General features: G+C 41.0%; 1 protein-coding gene across 1 annotated transcript in view; it reads left to right on the forward strand.

Moving 5' to 3' along the window:
- The first annotated feature begins 295 nt into the window (after positions 1-295).
- ZDHHC20 (zDHHC palmitoyltransferase 20) overlaps positions 296-19665 on the forward strand; it is a 44688-nt gene continuing 25318 nt past the window's right edge. The window contains exons 1-2 of the mRNA XM_080612821.1: positions 296-413; positions 18399-18425. Of these exons, the coding sequence (XP_080468947.1) occupies positions 302-413; positions 18399-18425 (139 nt within the window). The 5' untranslated portion in view covers positions 296-301. The remainder of the gene's footprint in view (positions 414-18398; positions 18426-19665) is intronic.

The following is a 19665-nucleotide window of genomic DNA, read 5'->3' on the forward strand; positions in this document are numbered from 1 at the left end:
GCTCGAGGAGGATCCCGCCCAGAAACGTCCCCGCCAGTGCAAACACCACGACCGACGCGTTCAGCGGGAGCAGGACCCGCTCTCCTCACTCTCAGTGGACGGCACACGGCAGCGGGACGCTGAGGCCTTTCAGCGCCCGCGATAAGGAGGCGGTGGCGGACGCCGGGGCCGCCCTTCTCCCGCCCACTGCGGCCCGCCCAGGGCCTTCTCGCTCGCTCGCCCGCCCGAGGCCGGCTCTGCAGCCGCCGCCGCTCGTTGCAGCGCCGGCGCTGATGCCTCCTGCGGTGGCCCGGCAGGGAAGATGGCGCCGTCCCACGTCCTCAAGTGTTGCCAGAAGGTGCTGGCTTGGGTGCCCGTGGCCTTCATCGCCCTGGTCGTGGCCTGGTCCTACTACGCCTACGTGGTGGAGCTCTGTGAGTGGACGGCAAGGGTCGCGGGCGCCGGGGTCTGCCAGCCGGGCGGGGAGGACACCTCGCCACCCGCTTGCGCCGGGGCCTCCTTCCCTGCCACCTGGCGGGGTTTTTTTTCCCTTTGCCCGCTTCAGGCTTTCTCTCAGGCGGGCAAGAGAAGACACCCCTTCCCACCCTTAGGCGCTTCCTTCGGGGATGGGTTTACCTGTTGTCCACTCGCTTCAGGCGCGGGTGAGCACGCTGGGTGCCCGCCCTCGGGCGCCTCATGGCGCCGGGGTCGCCTGTGGAGAAGCGAGAGACGGGGGAAGAGGAGGCTCAGGAGAGGAATCCTGGTCCCTTAGTTTGGGACAGTCTGCTTAGGGAGGTGGTGAGGGGCAGGGACCGCAGCAGGGTCCGGGAGTCCTCTGCGCAGCCCTGTGGGGTCTCTTCTCATGTCTCCCCGGGAGAAGTTTCCCCTTTCTATTTTTCTGTTATTACTTCGTCTTCCTGTTGTATCAGATAACTCTTTGACGACTTCGTAAGTGTATTTATTCCCCCCCACCCCCCCCCCCACTTTACTAATTAGGAAGCCCAGTGTCACTGAAGCTTAATGAGGCTGAAAACATCTCACTTAAGCGGGCAGGAGAAAGGATTTAAGGCTTATGGGGTTTTGTGAGGCTGCGTCAAGGCTTTCTAGACGAGGGCTCAGCGTTATGTAAATCTGGCTTGCAGGAGGTGTCAGTCAGGATATTTACCCTTTTATGTCTTCAGGAGGATGTTGGCTTTCTCCTTGTGGGGTAAACGGAGTGGCAAAGTGATGCCCATTATTTGTCAGACTTAGTTTTCCTACACTGTTTTCAGATTTTAAGAAGGAACCCATTACTGTTTGGCATGCTAAAGTAAGGAAGCTGAAATGAACAAAAAACCTGGAAAGTATAAAGAACTATTTTGAGTGACATACAGGTCTATGCAGTCTCTGTAGGCCCTCATACTTCTTGCTATTAGTGTAAAATATGTGCTCTGATAGCCTTAGCTGTAAGTAAAAGGCTTGCATATGCTTTCTATCTGGGCAACTTTGCAAAGATATCCTTCCATTAGAAATAATCAGTTACTTTTTTTTTTCTGCAGGACTTGGGTTTTGGATAACTTCTCAGAATGTCCATGATATTTCACAGCCTTTTGTGTTAGCTTTATGTGGACTGGAACTCAAACCACAGACAGTTACTTGGACTTAAAATAGTAGAAATGTAATTGTAAAATAAAGCTTGTTGAGATATTATGCAAAATGTTGAAATGAGAGAGTTGCAAATATGTCAGTGTATCTAAAACTTACTACATTATTACATTACTATGGTTTAGTTGTCTGTGTGAGTAATACCAGTTTTCTGGGAAAATCATGCTTGCAACTATAAACATTTGGAAACAAGTTTTAGACAATATTTTAATACTGGTACCAGTGTTTAATAGGTCTGTGGCATGGGTGGTTGGAGTAGTCCTGGGAGGGGCTGTATGAGGTTATAGACTCACATTTGTGTTGTGAAGGTTTTCTGGACCCATGACAAAGGCAGATTAGGACTATGCATTTCTTCTCTTAACAAAAGAATGAAAGTTTGGAGATTAAGAGACTCATCCAGAGTCTCACAGGTGGTCACTGGCTGAATTGGGAACAGAACCTCACCCACCCAAGTTCCAGCTGAGTCTCTTGATCATCTACTGGGTCAGGGCTGGGTGCTGGTGAATAATTTTTCCTTTCCAGGCATAGAGATGCTGCAAAGAGCCCTTCACAGCTTATTAGGGTTTCATTTGTGTGAAAATTATTGCATAGGTTGGCTCCTGTTTATGCAAGAGCTTTCGCATCTATGAATCAGGTTTCTAGACATTTTCTAGAATTTTCTGCTCACAAATCAGCTTTGTTCTTAATGTCTGCACATACAGACTCTTAAGGAAAAAAGTGGTCGTTCAATAAGAAAATTACTGATTTTTATTGCTGTCAGTGAATTTTACTGTTGTTACCCTGTCTAAATCATGCTTGGTGACCAAGGATTTTATTTTTCTTTGAATTTTTTTCTGTTGAAGATCTTCGGGTAGGTTTTTTGTTTGTTTTTTAACCAGTTGAATTTTGTTTACACCGCATAAAAGGTCATCACATCAAGGGAGAGGAAACGGGTTTGTGGTTGGGTGTTTGTGGTGGTGGTGGTGGTTGGGGTTTTTTGTGTTTTTACTTTATGTGCTTTTCTGTTAACACTGCTGTTGATTTCAAACCAGTATAGAGAGGATTTATAGCAAAATGCAGCATTTTTTGGTCTTGGCAGGTGTATTTACTTTCTTCCAGTGCTGCTTATGTTTTGTTTTTGTTTGAGAACTACTGCACTATGTACTATGACAAAGAGCAAGGATGTGCCCTTAGCATGCAGGTAATGAATGAGGTGACACTTATCTCTGCAGAAGTTCACGTACGGTGGGTGCAAGAGCAAGTCTTATGGCTTGTTGAGCTTCTGTGGCTTTGACAAAGGGCACAGTGTGCAGCTGATATGTGCCTGGGTAAAGGAAAGACAGAGGAAGCGAAGCTTTAGAAAAGAGCAGACACAATAGAAGATTTTGAGTAAATACTGAGAGTAAAAGATAAATTGAAACTGCATAGACCAGACACCAGTGGTTTTTTTTTCAAAGATTATTCTCAAAGATTAGATAACTATTAAGGCGTGAAGCTAACAAGGAAACAGGAAGAGAGAAAAGCCTACTTCTCCAACTATTTCTTCTGGGTTTTTTTTCTCCTTGTAGTTCCTGCTCGTATGTTACAAGTTAAGCATATGTATTCAGTTAGTAAATCAAGTAGGAAGTCAGTGTAGTATCATAAAATATTACTAATAAAGTAGAATATGGTAAAATTGTGCTGATTCTTTCATCACATCACCCTTTTTCTTTCAGGTTTGCTTCTTTGCTGCTTGCCCCACCCTCCTCTGCTGTAGTGCTTAATGTCTTGCTTTTGGTGTCTTACTCTGTAATTCACTACTAGTATGTATTTACTTGATTATGCTGCTTCTATAACCCTAAATTATATTACTTACATACTGGCCGTGAACACGGGATGAAAGGAGATTCATAAGCTCATCTATTGTTTTCCTCTGATGGAAACTGCCAGCTTGGTTATAGCTCTCTGAAGCACAACAACCAGCTGTTGTATGCTGGTGAACACTGGCTTATTTAGGCCACTGTTGCTGTCTAGTTGTGATCTATCGGATAAATCGGCTATTAAGCTAATTGGAAAGGTGAAAACAGCCATTTCTCACCAAATGTGTGGAAGTTGAGGGGGTATCAAAATTGAAAAAATCTTTGAACATGTCTAACTGAAAGAACTGCGAAAGACTGGAGGCAACATCCTATTCAGATTTCATTTTAAATGTTTTGAAGTAGAAAAACATAAATGAATGCCTTCTGCCTAGATTTTTTTCTTCTTTTCCCACATAACTTGCCCACTGTGTTTGCAAGAAAACACACATAGAAATGCATGAAGGATGTTGTAAAATAGCTTTTCATTAGTTTAAATCAATTTCATGTGTGCTTTCTTGTTATCAAAACATGTTTTGCTTTTAACATTGCCTTTGTAAACAATGACTATATTATACTGTTAGTGAATTGGACTGATTGTGTCTGCTTAGCACATTGCCCAGAAAGAGTTGAGCTCTTCTCTTGTGGTTTGTTTTCATTTATGGCTGACTTGTATCTTGTTGCCTATCCCAAATGTTCTTGTAGGTAATGGGATGTAATACAGACTGGCTAGAGGCTGGTCAGAAGACACTGTTTAGACACAAGTGATAGGAGTTGGCTGGTAAAGCCAGCCTGTTTCCTTCAGGCAACCCTTTTGCTAAAACACTGGTAGTGCATTCTGCACTGAGAAAAAGAGAAGTTAACTTTGGCTGAGTTGTCTGCAGATTGTAGCTAGGATCTATTGGCTGGTTTTATTAAAAAAAAATAAAAATGTTCAGGTTAGGGTTTTACTTCTATAGGAAGAACTGTATGTTCTGAAAAGCACCGTCCTGGCTCTCCTCCTGGGCTGAGAGTTGTAAGGAGAATGGGTTGGTTTATGGCTTTGCTGGTCTTGTAAATGTATGAATGTTTTCATGTCCCAAACTCCACAAAGTATGGAAAAACATGATTTTGAAAGCTAAGGGAGTAATTAGTTGTGTGTTCTTTTCATAGCATCTATTTGCAGAAAGGTTTGCTTTTTTTAATTGTGTCTAACATATCTAAAATCCTGGCAAATGATGCAGTATGTAATTTAGAATATGTAACTTCATGTTAATCGGTACAGACTGAGTTCCTCCTGTTCCAGGAGGCTGCAGTAGCTCTTGTCAGTAGGGAGATAGCTGTGATTTCCCCAAAGCACAATCCGCATGAGAAGCACATGGTGATCTGTTGTAATGTTCTAATTTGAAGAGTGTTGCATAAACAGAGAGAAGGTAATTCCATCTGCTTCCTCCATGAAATCTCTACTGGAAATGCTTATGTAGTAGCTATCAAGCAATGGCAAGGTGGTATTAACAGCACTGTGTCAAGTAACTTCTGATTTCAAACTACAGAAAAAGCTGAAGTATCAGCACTAAAGTACAACATTTGCATGTTAAGCATGCTAAAAGCATTCCCATAGGAAAAGAAAAGGTTACCTTTCAAGAAAAGGAAGAGCAAATTAAACAGGTTAGATCATTAGTAACAGTTAACTACGTGCCTCTTGTGAATTTCCAAATAAAGAAATGGAACTGCTTCGAATGTCCTTAGTTGTGCTGCAGTGTCTCAGCTCATCTTAAATAAGAACCTTTTTGTTATTATAAGTAGAATTCCTGTTAAGGTGCTCAGACTGAATACAAATATATTGGAAAACCAGATGCTCAGTTCAATAGAAAGATTATCTATGTTTTTACGTGGTGCTTTACGCTGTATTGGTCATCTTGATTTATAAGGATGGGTGGGCATGTTCCCCTTATATGGCATGACATCTGCTCTCTTGGCAGCCCTCTAATGAAAGAATGGTTCCAAGAGCAACAGAACTAGTCAGCCTGGTTTCTCAGGGGGTTGTCTTCTGTCTGCTCTGCCTGCTCTCCTGCCAGTGGAAGGAATCCATCCCTCTACTCCTTCCCAGCCCTCTATATGCAGTGCCCACCCAGCCCTAGCCCTCCATCATCAGTTTTCCCCTGTATTTGCTAAACCATTCCTGACAGCTCTGCAGTGGTTGTATCCTTCCTCAATCTCTAGTTACCGTCTGGTCAAAAGAAGTGTGGTACAGCGGCCAGCCTGATGCTGCTCAGCTTGCCAGGGGGCCAGGCAGAAAATTAGTGCCTGCACTCAGAGCATTCCTAACTGGGAGTATGGGGTTGTCTCTTCTACCCATCCAGCAGCTTTGATGAAACTTACTTATATGTATTTAGTGTGAAATCTACACCAGGCTTCAAAACTTGACTGAAATTGGTCCATGGGCAGGATGGCTTTGGGGTAGGGAAAGGGGCTCAGGGGAAGCCCAGAGCTAAGCAAGTATCTGAGCCGAAGCAGGAGCTCTCCCTGTGGTGTTACTCTTTTTTTCTAGAAGCTGTGGTCACATGTTACTGCAGCACTTTCTGACCACCTTTTAGATGTGGTCTGTAAAGCTTTTGTTCCTGGTTTGAAAGGGCTGGGATAGTATAAGTATTTAAGGTTATGAAAAATAACTGATCTCAATTTTTTTCTCTGGTAACAACAGTAGGAGCTCTCTGTATGCCTTTAGAGTTAGAACAGAGCTAAAAACTTACTTTCATTTTTAGTCAGGGATTTTGTTAACTTTACCACTTACTAATCTCCCAGTTTTTCTGCAAGACACTATGGATAAGAGGACTAGAATTTCAAGTGTATGTTTTCAGTAGGCATTACTTTAAGGTCCTTGACACTCTGCATACAGTGAACCTCAGGTTCTGCTGTCTACTGAAATTTAAACTTTGTTGTCTATCAGCTCATATTTCTATGAGTTAATGTAGCCATGCTTTCCATAAGCAAAGAATTCATGTGTTACAAAGATGTGTGTCTGAGCTGAGTTCTCATACACCTGTGAAACACTTGGATGGCACTGTAAAAGCTTTTACTTCTAGAATGTGAGATTGCCTGTGATGGAAAAACAGGAGTAGAAAAAATCCTAGTTGTGTGTCTGAAATTGTGCCTGTAAATGCTGAGGGTTCTTGGCGTTCATTTTTCACTCATTTAATATGTCAGTTTTTATCCTGCTCTTTTTGTTCAACAGTCTCCTACAACTGGTAAGAGTTTATGCTGGTTTAACATGTACTTTCCTTACCAGTGTTGCAAATCATAGGTGCCTGAGTTTCCTGAAAAAAGCCTTTATGGAGTTTTTAACTCAGTCATTAACATCTCCCCACCCAGTACATGTTCTTCCTGTGAACAGGACAGGAGTATGCGTTTTTCTGTCATTAGTATGGGTGAAATTTAGTAGAAGCATTTGAGAAGTAACCACTGGCCACTTTTCTGTGTGATCTGAATCTCCACCAAGGTGAATCAGGTATAAAAGGGACAATTCGACTGCAACAAACACCTTTGTTCTTTTAGCCACTTCCTCAATATTCTCTCCTGCTGTCACTAAATTGCTTTCTGTGGGATATGCTTAACCCCTCTTGTCCTGGGTCAAGAGAAAAATGCCAGACTTTCCCTCCTGCTTCCCACCCCCATCCTCACTGGAGTGCCTCCTACATAACCTTTGACTGTCTTCGCTTATCTGTGCAAAAAATCAAGTTCCTCCTCTGCAGCATTTCAAGCCTCTGCTTTTCCTTTTCTTTTTGAAAGACCAAATGTTTCATCAATTCCTTATTCATGTTCCTTGTCGACTATTGAAACTGTCTTACAAGATTGTCGAAGAGAACTAGATCACAAGAACAGCATGTTTTACTTTTGCACTTTCTGCGGCGCTCTCTCTGCTATATATGGTGCAGCATTGTCTTAAATGTGAATCACAGAACCATTTTAATCATATGATTTACAGGGAGATAGCTGCGGTTGGGGGGAGTTGGTTTTGTAGGGTTGGTTAGGGTTTTTTTTAGCCTATTTGGAACAAAAAAAAAAAAAGCGAGGTGAAAGTCATAATTCATCTGGAATTAAGCAAGCTGCCTCTGCAGAGAAAATGAAACAAAACTTACACTAAATCTAAGTAGCCTGATAAGGAACAGACATGATTTGTTTCAAGAGACAGGTTTTTATAAGTTGGTTTGCAGATATTTGTGATTGACTTTAAACTTATGTTAAGTGCCTCGGCTATTGCCTTGTCATAGTGTGAAAGCAGAAAACCTGTTATTGTGCCATTCTTCTTGACATGTAGTCATTGCTTTTAGGTTTGTGATGCCTGGATTAAGAAAAACCCAGTGAAGTGAAGTTTATTTTCACAATGCTGGGATCAGTGGTACTTGGAGGTTTCCATGTCTATGGGTTTGTGATGTACATTTACCTGAACATTGCAAGGGAGCTCAAAACAGAGCAAAATTTGTTTTCTGTTGTGTTTTGAAAAATCCGGTGTCAGTAACATGCAGGTCTTTGTTTACAGTATCTGGACAAGGATGCAAATTGTGTGTAGGATTTTTGTGGGGATGTTTTGTGTGTGTTTATTTTTGTCAGTTTAATCTACTGCTCCTTATGATTCATATTGTTGGTCTTAAAAAATAATTATATTTTTTTAAAAAACGTAAGTTCAGCCTAATTGTTACATACTGAGTTATTACTTGCTGTGTTGCAGAGTAGATGCTTGCTGAGATAAAGCTAAAGCAGCAACTAGTGCAAAGGGTAGGGTTCAACTTTTTATAATTTAAACAAATTATGAATTTAGAAAAAGGGAAGCTTAAAGCCATTGAGCACTAGATTCAGTCATTTTCTATTTTGTGCAGCGCAACATTCTCAAACTTGTAAATATCCTATGTTTCTCTTTGCTTCCTGCACCTGCAGAGCCACTGCAGGTGGAGACAGTCAGTACTGGAGACAAGGATCTGTTTATGAGCAGAAATGATGGTCTCGGAAAGGTGTTGGTTACACACAGGGCATCAGGTGCTGCCATGCCTCAGCTGCCTGGTTTTGTGGTAGTCTTACTTCCTACTGTGTGACAGTGCTCTCCTTGCTGCATGCCTTCTCTGGAGTCTTTAGGCAAGTGGCTGCAGCTCCTGTTCCCATCCCAGTTTGCTTCTGTGTAGCTTCTTGTGAGGCAGCAGGTTTAAGGGTTTAGGTCACCTTGAACGTAATCATAGATGTTTAGAAGTAATCACTTGCCTGATCTAACTTTCCATAATTCAGTGTGGTTCCTGACTTGCATGTTAAACCAGTGGTAGTTATTTCTTGTTCTTCACAAACATTATCTCCCACCAGTGACCACACTCCAGTATTTCACCTGCAAACGCAGATATTCTTGCAACTGTATTACGATATGTGATATCCTGTGAAGATGACAGCAAGAGTTTCTTCTTTTAGTAGGTGTCATGCATGCATCAAACTCCACTTGTTTATTGCTGGGCAGTTTGCCAGTCCTGCTGTGTTACATACATCTCATGCTTTGCCATGGGAGCCTTAGTGCATCTCTGAGATATAGTAGGCAGCACTGTTTCTTCCCTTGGCATAGGTTGCATTAGGATTTATAGTATTTCTGGTGACCTTTTTGCAGAGTCCTGAGCTAATGCTTTCCAAGAATATGCGGTGGACTGACAGCAGGCAGGTGAGCTTTGAGGGTTTTATTTATTGGAAGCAATATTTACTGAAAGAGAGCTATATGAATGATAGGCTGTGCTCTTTTGTATGCTTGCCTCTCTGAGTACTCTGAAGTAAGTTTTGGTATAGATCTTCTGGTGTATCAAAAAATCTCTTTGCAGTGGCTCATCCAGGTTTTGTGCTGTTACTTTTTCATGTTCCGAAGTGGTCTGGTAGTTAAATGAGACCTGGTGCAACAAAAACATGTCCTTTTGATCTTGTCTTCTAGCCAAAATTTTATGTCCTGTTTATCCCTGATGGCTCTTCCTCTCTGCAGCACACTTTTATTGTGTTTCTGAGGAGTCACTGGATATTTCTTCCTTTTTGCAAAGAAACCAGAGGAAGTAGCTTTAGCTACAGTCGAGGTTTGTTCTGAGATGTTTCAATCCAAGTGAGGTTTAATGAGTGACATTTTGTTTTGCAAGAAGAGCCAGCAGCAAAGCCTCCAGCATCAAAAGATGACAGCATTTATTATCAACCAACTTGATAAGCCATGTATGGACAGATTCTCTAAATAAGCATGAGAAGTCTCTGAAGCTTGCTTTATTCCATAAATATTTTAGTACTGAAAATAATAAAGTATTTAATTTTTAATATTTACGAGTCCAGTATGTTTAAGACATGAATTCCCCACCCAGATTCTTTCCTATGACTAACAGCCATGTTTTGAAATGGCATGTTTTCCAGAACAAAACTTTTTCTTAAAGGACTCTATTCAAAAGCTTGGCTTACTAATATTTTAATGGGAGTTCATGTAAATTGCATTACTAGCTGCTATGTTGTTAATATGTTGCTGGCAGAAAATTCACACTTGTCATAGGTAGTTCCATAGTTAATTTCAGGTGGCAAATACCAATCAAACCTGTCCAATGGATACAAAAAAATTGAACTTAAAGCTTCCTTTGAAGAGGACTCCTCTCAGTCATTAGGTCATTGGTCAGCTTGCTGAGCAGTTTGATTTCTCCCATTACCCAATGAACTTGGCAGCAGCAGAATCCTTCTCTGAGGAAACAGAGTGCCTCATACTTTGTAATGAGATTTACAAGGTAATTTTTACCCATAAAGTTTTGCAAGGAGATTTTATCCTAATATTTGAGGAAACATTTGTTGCAAGTACAGCCAGTAAGTAAGTAAGGAGGCAACTGGTTTTGGAAGAGTCTGAAGCCAAATGCAAAGAAGGATGTCTGGTTAACTTTGTGGGTCCTGACTGTGCTGATGGTTCTCACCACTATTGATGGTTCATGTCTGCAGGTCACAGCAGCTATCTGGAATTTCTGTTCCCCAGGAACTGAGATCTCTGCTCTTCTGCCATCACACCTCACAGCTGTGTGGAATAGCCAAATAAGGACTGTTGCTCTAGTTTCATCTGTGTGGAGTAGAAGTAACTGGATTTACCAGTAATATTCTGAGCCATAAGACACTCAGGCTTAAGTGACCTTAATATTTGAGGCAGGTATTGACTGGCAGTCACAACTGCATGTTAGCGAAGAGTGGGTTTTTGAAGGGTTTGGTTTTCTTTTGTTTGTTTGGGGTTTTTTGGTTTTGTTTTTTGTTTTGTTTTGGTTTTTGGTGGGTTTTTGTTGTTTGTTTTTTTTTCCCAAAAAGAAATACTAAGTCCTAAATTACCTGGAAAAAATCTGTTATGAGAATGGTTGTATGTTGGTTTTTGTTTGGGGGGGGTTGTTTGTTTTGGTTTTATTTTAAATGTGTTCATGATTTCTAGTATTACCTACAGAACACCTAATCTTGTGCAGTATGTATAAGACAGCTCATACAACATATGACACTAGCACTCTGTCAACACCAGCTGATTATCCTGTTTGTCTCTCCTACCTCTTGCAAGTGTCCTAGCAGTGTCAACTGTAGAAGCACTGGAGTTACTGCTAACACAAAAAGGTCTTTCACATATCCATTCACATATCCAGATACTTCAATAGTGTTACTATGAGCTTGATCTGGCCAGCCTGAGTATAAATATTCCTCCTTCAAGTGTAAATGTAATTAATTACTGATGTGGACATAAGCTAGCTCCACTCAGATGCTTCAGAGCTTCCATACCTTTCTGCCCATTCTGGTTTTTTCCTATTCCTCGATGTGCCAGAGAAGCACAGCTCACTGACTCATGCAAGTAAGAGCTCTCTTTGTCTTTCAAGAAGAAACCAGGCTTTCTTTTGGCTGTGTCTCATAGCTTAAAGGCAATATTGGGAACAATTTATGTGCAGCACTTCCAAACTACTGAGCAATAAAGCTGTTACTGTTACGATAAAGTAGAATTTTGGGGGAAAAGAACTGAATGAAGAAAGTACAATAATTTGAGTAAGCAGCTAAGGAAAACATGTAGAAGTAGTGCTAGGGTTTAAAATACATCAAAATGCAAATAGAGAATGAGCAGTGGCAATAGTGATTTAAGTAGCTTAAGAAAAGCAGGTTACATTAGGTTTCTCTGAGCAATTATGGTAAATTGAAAGTGAATAGGACTTCTCAGGGAATAGGGCTTTTCAGGGGCACCAAACCTGGTACACTGCTGCAGCTGAACACTAACATCACATGTAGAAAAAGCCTTTAGTTGTTTGAGCTGATCCATCTCTTAATACTTTGGGGTTCTTACTGCAAACACAAGTGTGAGACTGAAGTTTAGACCTAGCAACACTTCCTATCCAAGTGTAACTGTCAGGTTTTTAAAATCGTTTAAAGCTTGCAGTCACCCTCAGTGGGAAGACCATTAGGAGACCATTGGTATAACCTTCAAGAGTCTTTTGTAAGTGCAGAGGTAAGGAGCCATCTGTAGGATTTTGTGGGTTCCAGAAGTCAGTTGCCTTCATAGCTGCCGCTTTGAACTGTGGAAGTGGTAGCACGGAATTTACTGTTCCCAGAATATATGGCAGAAATCTTTTCAGTTGTCATAGCTTATTTCATTGCTAAATGTAATGCACTACCCAAGGAGTATCTTGCATTGATTATGCTGATTTCTGCTGTAGCCCTGTTTGTATTTATGCATGTACTGTCTGCATTGAGGTTGAAAAGACCTTGGCTAAATGAAAAGCTTCTTTATTATTGTGATAAGAGCATGTTTTGGAGGCAGCAAGAATCTGGTTGCTCTAAATTACCTGTTTTAGTTGAAGAATTGCATTAACATTGTTTTAACCATACAACAAATAGTAGTGATGGCTGATAGCAAAAAAAGGTCTGCAGTGCAGCTTGAACTGCCTTATTTGGAATATTAATTCATGTTGCCGTTCCCTGTGATAATGCTTTTTTGGGTCTTGTAGCAATGGGCATGGCAATCATGAACACAGAAAATCTAATGGCCATAAATGATAGAGCATCCGCTGTGCAGCAAGGTCTCTCTTCCCTAGCTGCATGTTCTTCCTCCTTTTTCCTCCAACCCAGATTTCTCCCCACTGCCATTCCCTGCAGTGTCTTTGAAGGCATCATCTTGTGATCCCTTGAAGTCGCAAAGTAGCTCACTCCAGTGATGTTGCTGTGCACTGCATGTATGTGCTTGTGCAAACAGCTGCATTACTTTAAGCCATTCATGGCCCTGGCAGGGTTTCTTTTCCCTAACCCAGGACAGTGAGAGGCATTCACCTCTCATCACTGTAATTCCCTGCTGTTTGTGGTCACACAAACTTGCCTTCATTGATAGCTGAAACCTGACCTGAAGTGTCTGGGAAGCCAAGTGCTTGCTTTGCTATCTTTATCTGCCATAGGGGAGTGGGAGGGGTATCTTCATCCACCACTGCAGCAAGAGTTGTCCACCAGTTGTGCCTTTGAGATGAGCACTCTGTCAGGCCTGGTCAGTGGTGCACCCATGCTGCACAGGAGCCCCAGGCACTGTTACCACTGGAGCACACTGTGGCAATGGGAGTTTCTTCATGCCATACAGCATGAAGGAGCCACCTCTCCTGCCTCACTGTTCTATACAGCATTACTTTCTGAACTACCTGGCAGTGCACTGGGGGAAGCCTGTGTCATATTCTTGGAGATCTGGAGTAAAAAAAATACAACAGTCTAGCACCATATGAAGATAAAACAATTCTAGGTTCATATGGCTCAAATTTCTGCAGAGGACATTGATTCCAGCTTGTGGCAAGTCATGTGTGCCATTCCTGAGTCCCCATAGCCTTTCGGCAAGGATCTGGCAGCATCTTCCTGCGTTGGCTTTTAGCTATGTGATGCTGTCAACTCAGTCATCTTGACTCATTTGTCTAAAAACAACTCCCTGCTGCTTAGGGAGGAAAGCACCTAGTGGGTGCCTGCCAGTCAGGAAATAAGAAATTGCTCAGTGTGGAAAGGTGACAGAATTACAGCTGCTAGAGAACTTTGGAGAGGTGCTAAGGTCTTCATGTTCTGGCACTGCCTTGTAACAGAAGCCAAATGAGTATTTGTTCAAGGAAATTCACTCATTGTCTGCACCACTTGTGTCACTAAGTAATGTTTCTACCATATTCTTGTGAGTGATTAAGGTCTGCATTTGCAAGTGGGAATTACGTTACCATAAATCTGTTATACTTTCAACTAAATGCCATTCTCAGAACAAATTAAATACTTTGGATAATGTCTGTGGTGCTTGGCTTTGCAGAAGCTCCTGTGGGGAGTTTCTGTTGAGTTTCTGTACAGGTAACTTAGAATCCTAGAATAGTTAGGATTAGAAAGGACCTTAAGATCATCTAGTTCGAACCCCCCTGCCATGGGCAGGGACACCTCACACTAAACCATGTCACCCAAGGCTCTGTCTAGTCTTCTAGAAGTGTGTTTGTGTGTATGCATGTATAAATGTATTTTAACCCTTTTCCTTGAAAACTAAGAAAAGTTAAGGCTGTACATCTGGTGAAGGGATGCAATTGCACATTTATCACTCTTCCCACCCAAGATGAATGTCAGCCAAAATATGAATGCTACCCTTGAGATTCATGGAAAGGCTGTAATACGCAGAGTATGACTCCTGCTAGGAGCCATTGTGGGAGGGCACAGGCAGAAATAAACCTAGCAGATCAGTAACAATATCAGGTCTTCCCTTTTATATGCTTCTGCATTAGTTGCCATTGAATTTCTTGCTCTGCAAGGAGCAGATCTGACTTTAATTGGAATATGCCTTTTAGGGGAGTAAGGAGATGGGATGTGTGGGTTTTTTAGAGCAGTGGGGTTCTTTCCTTTGAAGGCTGAAAGCGAATGTGTCATTTTTTAGCATGCCTCTTGCAAGGTCTTGGCAGATCGTTGCACCTCTTTGCCTCAGATTGGAGAGATTTGAGGGGTTTCCTATTATGCAGTGATTTGGAAGGTGCTTGAACACTTCATAGCAATCCTGAAAATAAGCCTGAAACTGAAGACAAACCAGCTCCCTAAACATACTTGTTCTTCCAAGATGTTCTTGCAGGTTTTCCTGAAGCAGCTTAAAAAATTCTTAAAAAAAGGCTTAGTGAAATCTGCAGCTCCCTCAGTTTGTACTCCAAGAGGAATGCTTCCCACAAATGCTGTTTTCTCCCCAGTCCCATTTGTTATGCAACTAATGATGTCCCTATAGCTGCAGGATTGTTTCCTGTGATAACCTGTAGGCTTCCGCCTCTTTCATTCTTATGACATAGGTGATATGAAAGGTAACAGACAACAATGTAAGGAAGAGTATCTAGAAACAGGTGTAATGAACAACTGGGGTTATGAAGGAAAATTGTCTTTGCCAGGAGTGATGCTGCTTGTCAAAATCAAAACTAAGACAACTTTTTCCTCTTTCAAAGTCAAACCTGGAATTTCTCCTTGTCCTGTGAGCAGTCCAAGTTAAAAAGTACATTTGAATCCAGCCTAGTGAAAGTTTGTATCATGTATTTTGGAGGTAGTATTCTGTAGAAAGTGAAACTATGTACTTATTTTTGTGTGTTTTGACCCCAAAGGTAAAATCAAATCCTGAGGTAGCCATAGCTCTGCGCTGCAGTAAAACAGACAGGACTCCTTCATTTCATTCAACTTGCTGTAACACAGATGTTGAATCCTTTGGAATTATGAGGCCTTAGTGGAAATATGCTGTGCATGAGCACAAGTGCCTGCTTCTGAGCTCTTTGTAATGAAGCAAACTGCAGCTTTCACTGTCCAGTCATATTTTTATCCTTCCCTAGCAATATCTTGCTAGAACTTCATAGTAAGTTCTCAAGAAACCAGAAATTTAATATTAAAAAGCCAGTCCTAAAAATATGTTTGCTTTTACATTTCCTTTTGAAGTTGAGCGATAGACTGACATGGGGATGTATTTTTAAATTAAATATTGTGGTGGTTTGTTGTTTTTTTTTTAAGTTTCTGAAATATTGATAATTTTGTGTTGACTGCAGTGCTGAAGGCACTAACTTGTGCTGATGCATCTAGTGTATAGCTGTAGCATCCTTAGGTTAACATATAACTCATGTGCAGTGCTTATTTTGTTTAAAAAAAGAAAAATCAATAAGCAAAAAGGCAGTGCTGCTTTCTTCCTGTATCCCACCCCCCACCCCCCCCCGTGTTTTAGGAGTGTTTAAACTGAAAGTGGTACTAATTTAGTGAAAGCTGATGGCTTGTAACCAGTTGTTGAGGGCAAGTAGTTACAAGCAATAGGGAGCTAAGCTGGTAATTTAAACTACAGGACAGGGATGATGGGCCACAATGTGCTCGCTCTGTGATTTGTTGCTTGGTTTGTTGGTTTTCGTTTGGCTCTTTTTTTTTTCCTGTACTAGAGTTCAAAAGCTAGAATCGATTTCCTGATGTTGTAAAGCTGCTTGTTACACTGCCAGCCTAGCAAATAAAGGTCTATTTTATGTAAAGGTTAAATATTAACTCACTTAATGGAAGGCTTTGCCTGGTAGTGTGAAGATCCTGTAAAAGTGTTGGTTTGCCATTTGCCGAGTGAATTAAGACTGGAGTAGTGGGATTGCTGTTTATGTAATCTATCTGACAACGGGAATAACAGTGAAAGGGATAGAAAGAGAAACACTTGCATGAACTTCTGAGGCAGTAGAACTGGTCATCTTTTATTTTTATTTCATTTGAAGATGATAAGATAGCATGAAAATCACAAGCATTTCAATATTGGCTTTTACCTCAAACCGCAGGAGTTTGCCAAACTAAAATTGTTCTGCACTGTCTAATAACTGTGTTCTGACCCACGGGACCAAGGCAGGAAAGAGAAAATTATCTTCCTGGTGCTGTGAATATTTAATTAATTTTTATGAGTATTATTTAGGGATCCTTTTGATGAAGTCTCACAGGTGATAGCGTCTTAAGCTTTTTTATTTCCCGTGTGTGTAAAGACTGTTTATTATTTTGTGTCTTCAAACATGAAATTTGGCTCAATTTTGTTTTGTGCTGAGAGCAGAAGTAAGGCTACAGATTATGGAATGCTTTAATCAGAATTACATACAAAAATTTCCTGTTCTTTTATAGATAACGATGTTCTCCTATTAGAGGATAATAAAGAACTTTCTTATATTCCTTGTCCAGGGATATAGGTGTTTGTCCAGCTGTGTGCAAAGGTGTTTACTTAAGGTAAAAGAGGAGCCAAAGAGGAAGCTTCATTTGAAGTACTTTAGGACTTTTTTCTGGTTTTGAAGCTAAGCAAACAACCCTCCTCAGCAAGCTTGTTTTAATTTTCACCTTTTTAATGATTTTATCTTCTCCTTATGTAGTTGAAAATGTGTCAACTGGAGAAGTAACGCATTATTAAAGTTTCAAGCAAACGGGATTTGCTTTAAAAAATAATGTGACTTCTATAGCATGCAGTGGAGTAGTGCTGAGACTACTATGACACAACAGAACCTGGTCTTACATTTACGTGCATACTTTGTAGGTAATTGTGTGCTTCAGGCCTGTTTTCCTGTGTAGATCGTGTCCCTGTTGCAAACAGAGACAGGGGAGGAGGATATGCAAGTATGCATACCTAATGTGAAATTAAGGTGTTCTTTAGGATTGACCTCCTTTAGTTTGAAGCTAGCCTTGTTGTATTCTAAATGGCAATTTTCCCTTCCTTTGGGTGGAAGGGACTGGAACCTTTTCCATTAACTTCACAGAGGCTTCCATGGACAGATAGAGGGCACCAAGTGGATGTTTTAAGGAAGGGACAAAAGGATAAGGATAAGAGGGGAGGCAACGCACAACACCACGCCTACACATCTGAAGAAAAAGGGGTCATCTATACATTGAAATGTCTTCTCATTATGTCTCTTATTGACTAGAAAAAGAGACATAGTTGCAGACCCTTTTACTATAGATATCTGCAGTTAGGTGAGACACATGCCACCTCTGTGACCAAAGTAACCCTTCAGAAGGAAGTCTGCAATGCACACTGAAGCCCTGCAGATTTAAGACTCTTGTGTGCATCAGGAAAAAGCTCTTGAACTGGCACACAGACTAATGACTGTAGAAATGTCAGAGCTGAGAGAGGAGAGGCAGTATAGAGTGATGTGAACTGCAGTAGGCAAGATATGCCCTGTTAACCTTTAGCTTGTGCTGGTGACCAAAATTTGCTGTATAAGATGAAGAGTCAAGAAAAGATCCTTTCCTTGTTGAATTTCAGGAATTCAGTGTCTAAGGAAGAACAAAGCAACCCAATAAGTAAAGCAGATCTCTGTTCAGCATCTTACCTGAACTGATGAATGAAGTGTTGAAGGTTCTGGAGAAGCCTGAGGACAGGAGGATGTACTACTAGTCAGGCAGTATACAAGGTAGATTTGAACAACAGAATTTGCTGTTGGGTTACAAGGAGATAAGGATGTAGGAGATAAGGAAGTGGAGAGATTTTAACTATACTTGAAGAACTCAGGTCAAGGGAAAAAAGTCAAAAATAGCATGTGATGGGAAGAGGGATGTGGTGGCAAAAAACTGGGAGGAAAGTAGGTTATATGTAACACAATTCCACAGGGACTTCTAGGAACTTGTTTTATTTTCTGCTTTCCAGTGGTACCCCTGTTGGCTTAGTTGTTGACTCAGAAAACCTTGCTAGGTGCATATATGAAGGGGAACATGCATAAATTAAGATGTAATCAATGCCTGTGAAAAGAAGTGTGCTCACTTGGTTAAGCAGGGAACTGAATTGCCTCAGCTCTTCCACTGACTCATCAAGCCTCAAGGGCTGGCCAGAGTGATACTGACTCCTGTTTTACCCCAGTGTGAGGCAGAGAAGCTCTACTAACACCTTAAGTACACTTCGGAACAAAACAGCTGTCTCGTATCTCACTTCTAGCCAAACATTTGATTCAGTATGCCTTTACTCACCATGTATCTTTTTTCTTTCTCTTCCAGTTACTGTTTTTTCAACTGCAGAAAAAGGTAAATTTTAACTTATTTTTTTTAAAGATATGAATAGTTTTATTGCACACAAATCTTAAGGCATATAGAAGTTAAGTATACTCCTTTGTATGTAAGCTCTGTAGCAAGTTAATTAGTGCTAAAATTCAAGGTAAATATTGTGAGGTTGAGTCTGGTTATCTTCTAGTACCACAAGCTTGGGATGATGACAAGCCCTGTGAGTCTGATCTAGGTTTGCAAATATTTTTAAATGGGTACCTTCTGAGGACAGAAAAAGGATGAGAGAAGGAACTGCAGCAGATCCACAAGTCCATTTTCTGTTTATTCCTGAACACACCCTGTGACCTGAAATACTTACGAAAGAGGAAGAATTGTTGTTCTACAGTTTGCTGTTTTCCGAACAGCTTACCAGATTCCTAAGAACCCCATTCTTTAGGACTGGTTGGAACTGTGCAGAATGCAACCATTTCAAAGGTGACTGCAGATTATAATTTTAAATTGTTGATGGTTAAGGCCTGTTTTCACAAACTGTACTTAAGTCTTCATGTTGGCTTTGGCATGTATATGCCACAGTGTGTAGTACTTAGAGATACAAACTGACCAAAAAGATTCCAGCATTCTTTCTGTGCTACTTCTTTTAACTGTGAATTGGAAACTAATATAAAGGGTGATTCAATTCCAAAAGTTCAAAATATGTTTGGTTTTTGTATAAAACTTACTTTCATTTTCCTGTAGAAATACAAGTTATTGATGAGGTATTTGTTTGGCAGTTCATTTCAGCTTATGGGGGGGGAGGTACATGGATGGTAAATTAGGCATAGATTTGCATTTTGACTGTCTAGAGAGGGCTGTCTTCAGAGTGTGAGATGACTTGTAAGAGGCTCTCATCTCTTAAATGTTTTAGCAGAAGAGCAGAGAATTTGAAGGTAGTCTAGCAGTGTTCTTCCTGGTGGGGAACATCCAGGAGAACACTGAAAGGAAGGAACCTTGAGGGAATCTGTCCTCTTCCTGTTACTTCTTCATTAGAAGATGAAAGGGAAAATCTCCAAACTGCAAGTTGTTCAATATGGGAGCTGTCTTCCTCTGGATTTTTATATCCCATTACACAGCTGGGCTTCACCTACTTAAAAATTCTGCAAATTCTGCTTATGCTTTCCTGTTGACCTGTATTATGAGTATGCTTTACTTTCTAGTTTCTTCTGGAAAGACAAGTTCCACATCTCAGTTAAGGAAACATGACAGAGCAGTGATGTTGGTGTTG

Source organism: Psittacula echo (assembly GCF_963264785.1).
Source record: "Psittacula echo genome assembly, chromosome: 3".
Lineage (NCBI taxonomy): Eukaryota > Metazoa > Chordata > Aves > Psittaciformes > Psittacidae > Psittacula > Psittacula echo.